Raw genomic sequence first — 9,486 nt, 5'->3', positions numbered from 1 at the left:
CCCCGCCGGCGGAGCAGCAGCGCACCGCGGCCGGCAGCGCTCCCGGGGACAGCCGCCCGCCCGCCCGCCTGGGGAGCGGCGCGTCCCCCGGCTCCGGGAGGCCTCTCCCTCCTTGCTCAGGGCGGCCCCGGGATGGCGGCGTGAGGCGGCGGCGCCGCGCGGTGAGTACGGGCCGGGGAGCGGCCGGGGCCCAGCCGGCGGGGCTGGCGGAGCGGGGGAGCGCTGCGAGCTTCGGGCGTCGTGGGGGGAAAGGGGGAAGCTTTCCCCCGCCGAGGAGCCCCGCGCTCGTAGCTCTGCGTGCGCCCTGGTGGAAAAGGCTTCAACCGACCCTGAGCTCGGTGCCAGCATGGAAATAACAGCACTGCGTGTGTGCCCTCCCTTCCTTCCTTCTGCTGTCGGCCACGAGCCTCTCTAGCTCTCGTTAGCGCCTTCTGAAAGGAAACCCGGGCCCGTTTGTCCCCAGGGCAGCACAATGCTCGGACAAGCTTTGTGCAGGCAGCTGGACGGCGATGGGCCTGGTGGGTCCCTTCCAAGCCGGGATGTTGGGTGATAGTCTGTGCATACAGCTCTCTGCAGCGCTGTTGTGTCCGGCCAGGCACCCTCCCCGAGCACCCGTACATGCTTTGAGCCGGCTACAAAGTGAGTTTACAGGCTCTTCTGTCATACGAACATTGCTCATGATAGCCCAAACATGCAAGTGCAAAAGAAGAGGAAAAACAAGCTCTTAAGTCCACAGCATGCTGAACTCTCCCATACTTGCTTGGTACTGAAACATTTCAATGGACCTTGCAAGTACTGTCATACTGTCATAGTGCAGTAACCTTTGTCTTTCCAAACTGTAGGTCATAACTCCTCATAGCTGCTCAAACAGCATTTTTGCTTTTTCTAATCTGAGATGCAGAAAATTCACCCTTATCAGGTTGTATTTGGACCTCTGAAGCCTGCTGAAGGCATGAAAGGTAGAGAAGAGGTCCAGATTAAAACTGCTTTTCTCAGGGAAGTTGGAATGGGCCTGGAAGTTGTGATCTGTAGCAGTTAGACAAAGGCAGAAGGTGGGAATGAGGACCTCTGAAAACGAATGAATTAGTACAAATGGAAGTAGTAATACTTCAGATGACAGCTCTGCCTGCTGACATCTCTTCCCATCACAGAGCTGGCTAACTTAAGCTTCTGCTCCTCTGGTTCCTGATGATTTCCAGTCCCATTCCAACCTCTCTGAAAAAAAACAATTAGTTTTAGTTTGGATCTCTCCTCTGCCTTCCTGCTCGTGGGTGGAGAACGATTCACCCTGGTGCTGTGAGGGCATCCATTCCAGATGGAGTGGGCACTGCCTCTGGACAAAAGCTCATCCATCCCCCATCAGGAGTGAAGCTCAGAGGGCAGCTTTGGAAGTGGTGACAAGAGTGGCTCAACAGAGAGCCTCCACTTTTCACCAAGTGAGTTGCTTTGGCTTGTGCCTTGCTTGAGAAATCAGAACACTAACCCCAAGGCTTGGTTAGTAAAGGATTTGTTGCTCTTTTTGGAAACTGTTGTGATTACATTGCGCCATTTCTGAGTCTACATCAAGTATCCAGGGCATGATCCGAGACTAGGGTAAGGCCTTTGCCAAAAAGTATAGACTCACTCTTTCCAGCTGAGTCATACCAGCAGATAAAGCTTTTAAAAAAATTGAAATAATAGTGGCAAGGCTAAAAAAAAACCCTAGAGAAGTTAATCCCTGCTGCAAATAGGTCTTAAAGTTTGAGCAGTTATGGTTCTTGGGTTTACGACAGAGGGTTGGCATCTGGGAAGCTGGTCTGCTGTTGCTTTTCTTAGCTGAACTCTTCAAACTTGTCACTTGATAGTTCTTCCCCTCTCTTTTTGTCCCAGTGCTTTAGATGCTGTGTATTTTTCAGCAGCTGTTTTGGGTGCTGTGTGATACTTGAGTTGGTTTTGAGCACACGCTGGCAGTGTGAGGCACTGCCCGCACACATCAGTTAGAATTTGTGACAGGGTTTTTGATTAAAACAATTTAAAGCTGACAGGTGAGCATTGTAGGTAAGAAACACATCCCTGAGGCTTCCTCTTCAGTTTATGTGCACTGGATAACTTGAGAGACTTTTATCTAACCAGTGTGGCTTTTCATCACAAGCAGAGACTTCAGCTTTTGGGAAAGGGGGAGGATGATACCAGCACGCCCCAATAAAAAGGTTACTCAGTGTTTTATTGCAGACCTTTCAGCTCTCAGCCTGGGAGACTCTTTCTGTAGCATCTGCTGGGAGAGTTCTGTGTGGACAGCACTGGCTTAAAGGCTGCCTTTGTGAGGTCTGAACAAGCTTACCCTTCAGTGGTAAGGAAAGCTGGCTGATTATTCTCCCCTTCCAGGGTAAATGGACTGGTAAAGAATTTAAACATTCTTGAGAAAGGTACAGACTTGGTATTGACATACTGATGTGCCAAAGCCATGGTGTAGGAACACCTCTCAGTGTGTTAATTGCTGAGTTAGTCTGTAGAATATGAAGGAACAGCTTGCTGGCTCCTCAGATGGAATTATTCCAAAATGTGACTGATCCATTGCAAAGCAGTGCACTGTGCTACTCACTCTAGACCTGTCAGAATTGAAATTTTGTTTCTGCTTGGGAAAGGTCTGCTGCTGCCTTTGCACTGGAATTCCAAAATCCTCCACACAAACATACACCAGTAGGACCTGAATGTTTTTGGGAGGGAAGATGACAGCAGGGAGGGCTGGCAATGCAATGGAAGCCAGCTAATAAGCATGTGGAAAAGTATTGGTGCCTGCTTATTAAGGAGGTGTGCAGGGAACCTCCTCTGCCTGCAGGAACTGGCTCTGGCAGCACGTGGAGATCAGACTGTGCCACAGTGGGAGCATCAGCAGCTCTGCTGCTGAGGGTCTGAAGTGAGTTCAAGTGGCTCCAAGAGCTGTGGAGGGTGAAGGGAGGAAGTGGGAAGGAGCTGTCCGGTAAACATGAGTGGCCACCAAATCAGGTGACATGAGGAGCAGCACAGGAGCAGGTTTGGGGATAGCGGGGCACGGGGCTGGCTGAGGCAAGAGGTGAGTCAGGCAGGGGAGAACAAGAGCAACTGGTTGAGGGAAAACAGGATGCAGTTGTGAAACCAGTCCTGTTGGGTGACAGGTTATTATTTGCTCTGGAACGTGGTAATCTTTGGCTTGGATTGTGAGGAGGGGACAAAGACAACAAAGTAGGAATCTTTAATTTGCAAATTTCACCTTGCTTGAGAAATCAGGCAAAACCAAATATTGTTGTGACTTCCAGAAGGATCTTCCTGTCCTGGGCACGAAGGAGAATGTTCCCTGCTCAGTAAAGAGCTGATAGCAGGAGGTGCTGTTTCTCTTGGATCAATAGAATGTAAAGAGAGCTCAGTCTCAATGCCAGCTGTCCAGAGAATCTCTACCGAAGGAGAATGTTCCCTGCTGAGTAAAGAGCTGATAGCAGGAGGTGCTGTTTCTCTTGGATCAATAGTGTAAAGAGAGCTCAGTCTCAATGCCATCTGTCCAGAGAATCTCTAGTGAAGAGCACGTATCTTACTCCTGGAAAGTCCCTTGAGGGAGACAGAGCTGTAGCAGCCTCCAGTAGTAAGTACTTGGTCTAGGATCAGCTGTGGGATACAGCAAAGGGTCCTCAGCCTTTAACTGGTTGGTACACGTGAGAATAAAAGCAAACTGACTGCAGATACAAAGAGCAGCTGTTTGAGTGGCTGCATTTGGCAGAAATCCAAGAGGTTTGCAGGTTGAAGGGCATTGGCATTGAAACTTCATAGTAAGAATAACTACTATTAAATGGTTCTTTATTCTGCAGTGGTTGCATTGATTGCTATGAGCAGCTGGTTCTTGCAGGAAATACTAATATTTAAAAATGAATAACTTGTTGTGAGATGGCTTTGTGTTTGTAGGAGCTGCTCAAGTAAAGCTTAGACACTTAAAATTAACCCAGTATTTGGAGTTGTTATTGTTAAGAGCATTGTAGGAGCGAGGAGGCCAGACCATGAAGTACAAAGTGTTTCTACAACACAAATTATAATTATTTTCTAACTGTAGTCAGGTGTAAAGTTTGGGGTTAAAGGCTCAATAGTGACACATGCCCCTATTAAAGCTGAGAGATTTGTGACACTAGTTCTGAAAAATTCTAGTTCTTTGTTTCAGCCTTGTGCTACTTAACAGACACATTCTTTACCCATTTCTTTACTCTGGAGACAGAAAACCCAAAGCAAAGTAGGCACTTTAGTTTAAAATTTTGAGAACAGCTGACACAAATTGCCACAGAAGTCAAGCCGATGCAACTTAGTGCTGGATCTAGCAAAAACATAACGTGGTGTTTAGGCACTGATTTTTAATGCTTAGTGTTTGGAGCACTTGTGAGAAAAAAATTGCAGGAATCCTCAAGAAGGGAACATTTCAGGAGGATTAAGGCAGCTGCAGATCATTGATTTAGTAAAACTTTGCTGCATTCAATGCAATCTGAACTGAAAAGTTGGGTGATGGGATTTAATTACCTTCCTATTCCAATATTTGTTGTTAGATTTTTTTTTTCCTCTCCATTCTTCCCCTTGGAAAAAAGTTCTCTAGTACTTCTGTGGTATTGTTTACTCCAGAGACATCTGAGCAATTCCCAAAGGCAAGCAGACAGCATGTTTTATTATCAAATGAGTAATAGCTAATTCCAGTTTACAGATGGAGTGAAGGCTTGGGACTAGACTTGCCCTTAAAGATGCGAGTGAGTGACCTGCCTAAAACAGGACTAACATTGGAGCTTTATTCCTGTGACTTGGCTTTATCTGTATTGCAGCATAAAATAACTTTTTCCTTACTCTTTGGCTACTGAGCTGTAGCTTAGTTTTACTAATTGAACTCCAGCTGCTCTCTCTGCTGGAGAACACTCCCTTGCAGGAGCACCAGCACAATGTATTCCCCACATAGTGTTTGTGCTGGTGGAGATGTTTGCCTGCATTTTCCTGCTAACATTAAAGTAAAATAGATGGTGCTGCTCAGGATGGCAGCATTTCCTGCTGCTGACAGCAGAGCCCGTTGCTACCTGCGAGGCAAGTCTGACCTCAGTGTTCTTTTGGAAGAGAACCTCCTGTGGTTTTCTCTTGGCTTTTCTCTGCAATCCCTCATTCTCCCTCCCTTTGCCAGGAAATCCCTTCTCCTGCCAACAGGAGCCAGTGGAATGTGCTGTTTGTTTACATTCTCACTCCTTCATCCTACTAACCTTCCCACCCCCCAGCTGTAATCCCAGCAGGCTCGGCTGAGCCCTTCATCCTTCTGAGGGAGCACTGCTCCACTGAGTAATTGCAGATACAAGGCTTGCTGCAAGGAGCTTTCCCCACCAGACTCTTCTTGGTGGGGGTGAGGCATTTATTGCTTTTAAAGCCATTTGAAATTCTTGAAGGGGTTTGTAGTGCTTCAAAGGAAAAAACAAAAGCACACACTTAATGTCATTGCTAAAGGTAGGAGCGGGTTGTCTGGACTTGTAGCATGTTGCCATCCATGCCTAGGAAAGCCCTTAAAGCCCAGTTTCCAGAGGGTTTTATAATAATCCAAGTGAGGAAATCCTGTGTTTACAGCACTTATGGAAATTGCCATTTTGAGCCTGTCCCCCTGTTTGATCTATTCACATACTTTATCTTATCTGACTTTAGCTGTTTGGCAAGGATTATAAATCTTTAAGCAGAGACTGTCCTCCCCTTTGTTGTACAGCCTGGACACTGCTGGGGTTTTCTTGGGTAGCTTGATGTGTAGCTGGTCTGGTGCTGTCCTGCTGGAAGACTTTATTGTTTGTGTGCAGAACAATTCCTTACACGAATGCTTCCTTAACACTTCTCTGTAGCACCAAATAATGATTACCCTTCAATTGCATTTTCTTATATCATCACTCAAGCCTTTGCACTGTCTTGGATCAATGTGTGTACGGAAGGCTGTGGAGCTTGTTTCCCATTTCCACCTTTCCCTTTCTGTTTCTGCACTGTGCTAACAGGGTCTCACTTGTTAGCTTGAGGAACAGAGCACACTGGATACACTTCTATACCAGTGTTCTATACCAGTGTTCTATACCAGTGTTAGCTGATCCTGTCCCCAGCTGAGTGGTTCAGAAAGCTTTCCCCCAGCTCTAAGACATGTCAGAATTCAGTACTGGGAGTTCAACCATCAGCATATGATGCTTGGGAGTAAATTAAGCTTTAGAAGCATGTCAGTTGGTTATTTTCCCTGCATTTCTCTGAGAGTCTGACATTTCCTCCTCCCTACAGAGCAGCCTGCCCTCCGGAGGAGTAGCTGGAGCCTGTTCTGGAGCACATCTGACTGCTACTGCCAACGAGGCCCCAGCCAGCCACGATGTACTGCCTTCAGTGGTTGCTACCTGTCCTGCTCATACCCAAGCCCCTCAACCCAGCATTGTGGTTCAGTCACTCGATGTTCATGGGATTCTACCTGCTCAGTTTTCTCCTGGAACGGAAACCTTGCACAATTTGTGCCTTGGTCTTCCTGGCAGCTCTGTTCCTCATTTGCTACAGCTGCTGGGGGAACTGCTTCTTGTATCACTGCACAGGATCCCAGTTGCCGGAATCAGCTCATGATCCCAACATAGTGGGCACCTAGAAAATCATAATCTTCCAGTCTGATGAGGGCTCTTGTTTTACTTTTTAAAAAAGGGGTGGGGCTGGGGAGGAGTGGGGTGTTGGATGTGGGACTGGAGTAAGGACAACCTATTTCCTGTAACTGTGCGTGGACTGGAGTGGCAAATTCTTCCCACTCTGCCTGTGAAATTTGACTTGTTTACAGTGTGAACTCTGGCAGCACCACCTACTTTTTTAGAAGCAGAAGTCTTTTTTTTCTTTCCCGTATCACCGGGAGCAGACACCAGCCCTCTCAGCTGAGAACTGCTGGAAGCCTGAGCTGCTGGCCCCTGCCCAGCTGGGAGTGCTGGAGCTGTGTGTCACTTGTCTGCATTAGGCCATGGTGGTCTAACTCAGGGCTCTTGGCCCACTGATCCTGCTTGAATAGCTACACGATTCTCTCAGTCTCTCTTTGTGGGGAGCAGCCTTCCCACCTTGCTGATCAAGGGCGAGTGCAACAGCTCACAGATGGACTTGGCCAAAAGCTGCTGGAGCCAGAGGCAGTTGAGTCATCTCCTCCTGCTCAGCCTGCCAAAGAGATGCGTACACTGTCCAAGTGCTTTCTGAACTCTTCGCTCCGAGGTCCCAGCCTGAAAGCCTCAGTTATGCTGCTGCTTTTATAAAGCCTGACAGGCAGTAGAGACTCTCTCTTCTCCTTCTACATATCCTGGGTTTACCAAGGTATTGACTGTTGGGAGAAAGAACCAGCATGCTGCAAGACACTTTTGGTTTTGGAAGCCACTGTGAACTTTATACAAAACTCATGCTAGCCTGAAAGGCTGGGTGTGGGCAGGGCAGGAGAGGATCCATGAGGTGGAGGCATGGCTTGAAGCAGTAAATGCTTCAGCCATTTTCAGAGATAATGGTTTTGGGCCAGAGGTGACAGAAGGTGCTGGTGCTACTGACTAGAGAAGGGCAGAGGCTGGAAGAATGCCTGGTGTCTCCAGTTTCCCTGGCAGAAGGATGTCAAAAATCCAAGGTGATGGTGGGTCGGGCCTACAGCCTGGGGCAGAGGTTGGTTTGTGAGAAGCTTTAGAGGTTGACACAAAACACTTACCTCTAAACTTTGAAGGTTTCCCTCCCCTTTGCCATCTGTTTGTCTTTCCTTCAGTCTTCTGGTGGAGAGCAGCAGAAGTGGCTGTTGCTGTCCTGAGGCAGTTCAAGCTATGAGGTTGTGAAACTTCCAGAGTATTGTTTGTTCATTGCACAGCTGTTCAAAATGTTTAATAAAGCTTTATAAACTTTGGTCTATGGCCTCCTGCCCAGCATGATGCATTGGCTGCTCATTGTGGATGCCTCAGCCCAGCAATCACGTGTCCCTGCATTGTTCTGTTCCCAGCACAGCAACCCCAGCAGTCCCCAGCAAGAGGCAGAGCCAGTTTGCCCTGTAGCTCCCAGTACTGACTCTTCTTGACTGTTTAGGCTGACCTGGGCTGACTGGGAGCCAGACTGGCAATTCCTAAACAGCCTCATCTCACAAGCAGAAGCACCTCCTGTGTTGTGTGTGCCTGCACTTCCGTGACAGATTCCCCTTTTTCTTGCTGCTTAGGAAATGAAGCCCCCGAGCTGTGTCCTGGAAGCCGCTAATCCCCAGCCACAGTAAAAGTGTCTGCTGGGTGTGCACGTGGTGTAAGGCCATCCCATGACACCACATCACCCCAGCCTGTCCCTCTGCTCAGGGCAGCCCAGCTGCCACCAGCCATCCAGGGGGACACCCGTGCTGGTGTGAGCCCTTCCCCAGCCTTGGCCATGCCCTGTATAGAACGGGGAGAGACAGACTATGGGATTTAACAGCACCCAAAAACACCTGAGAGTGTTAAAGGGTGTGGGAGCTGTGTTGCTGGAGCTGAAATAAGCTTGGCTTTATCCCTTGCTCTGAAGACCAGGCCCAAGAGTTCAGGGTATATTATTGTTTACATGATTAAAGAAAAGCTTGTGCCACATCAAAAATAGATGTGACAACTCTGTCACCTGTCAGGCTGAGGGAAGTCCCAGTAGCTGTCACATCAACTCAGGCATAAGTAACAAATGGAAAGGAGTGGGGAGGGCACCCATTGCAAGCCATGGCACAGCTGTGCTCTGAGCAACTTGTTTTAATGTATTTAAGCTAATGCACTGTGTTCTGTCAAGAGGACACGTCTGTTGCTTACTAGCCAAGTTGCACTTTACAGCAATTTAAATAAATGCTAGCCACCAAGCCAGACTGTGCTTTGGATGAGAGCAAGCCCTGGCTTTGTATGTGGGGTTCAAGACAAGGTGCAGCTGCGGGCTCTTGCCTTGTGTGAAACCCATCTCAAAAAAAGCACTTCAAAAGAGGGAGGCTGCAGGACAGCTTTCAATGGGATAAGAAGCCTCCCACCCCCACTGCAGAGAAGGAGCACTCTTTGATGTGCACACAGCGCTCTCCAGCACTCTCTCACCCTCCTTAGGGCCCTGAGATACCATCTTCATTGTAAAGATAGAAAAGTAAAGCAACTTTGTCATGGTCAGACAGAAAGCCTCGGGCAGAAGGAGGAACCCAACCGAGTCTCACATCCCATGCTAATGCCTGGTTCATCCTTCTCCATAAAGAGACTGTGAAAAACCAGCCTGTGACTGCAGAACAGGTCAAACCCGATGGCTTCTGAAAAGCAGCATCACAGCTTCCCTGCCTGTGCACCACAGATGGGGCTGAGCCTGGACAGACACAGCCAGAGTGCTCACCAGGCATTTGCCAGCTCCATGGAAAAATGCTCACACGAGACGTTCTGCCCTTCTCTGCCAGAAGAACAGTGGGGTGGCTCTGTCCCTGGGTATCCTGGGGTCACCATGGGGTCTCTGTGTGGGGACCACACATGTGGGCAGCTGCACCAGTGG

The 9,486-nt window shown here is 48.5% G+C and overlaps 1 protein-coding gene across 2 annotated transcripts; it reads left to right on the top strand.

Annotated features, from left to right (window-relative positions):
- The first annotated feature begins 6 nt into the window (after positions 1 to 6).
- LOC121343822 (BLCAP apoptosis inducing factor) lies at positions 7 to 7,876 on the top strand. Of its 2 annotated transcripts, none has more exons than XM_041419312.1 (2): positions 7 to 161; positions 6,265 to 7,876. In XM_041419312.1, the coding sequence occupies exon 2, from the start codon at positions 6,350 to 6,352 to the stop codon at positions 6,611 to 6,613; it is 264 nt and encodes an 87-aa protein (XP_041275246.1). In that variant the 5' UTR covers positions 7 to 161; positions 6,265 to 6,349; the 3' UTR covers positions 6,614 to 7,876. The 2 variants fall into 2 exon arrangements, with proteins under 2 accessions (XP_041275246.1, XP_041275247.1); XM_041419313.1 differs by lacking the exon at positions 7 to 161 and adding an exon at positions 173 to 639.
- The last annotated feature ends 1,610 nt before the right edge of the window (positions 7,877 to 9,486 follow it).

The sequence above is a fragment of the Onychostruthus taczanowskii genome, unplaced genomic scaffold (assembly GCF_017590055.1).
Source record: "Onychostruthus taczanowskii isolate IOZ18803 unplaced genomic scaffold, ASM1759005v1 scaffold60, whole genome shotgun sequence".
NCBI classification, from domain to species: domain Eukaryota; kingdom Metazoa; phylum Chordata; class Aves; order Passeriformes; family Passeridae; genus Onychostruthus; species Onychostruthus taczanowskii.
This window is presented reverse-complemented; position numbering and strand designations above follow the sequence as displayed.

What these genes read in the sequence shown, in the direction of transcription:
- LOC121343822 (XM_041419312.1), top strand. Translation starts at nt 6,350, where the DNA reads ATGTACTGCCTTCAGTGGTTGCTACCTGTCCTGCTCATACCCAAGCCC.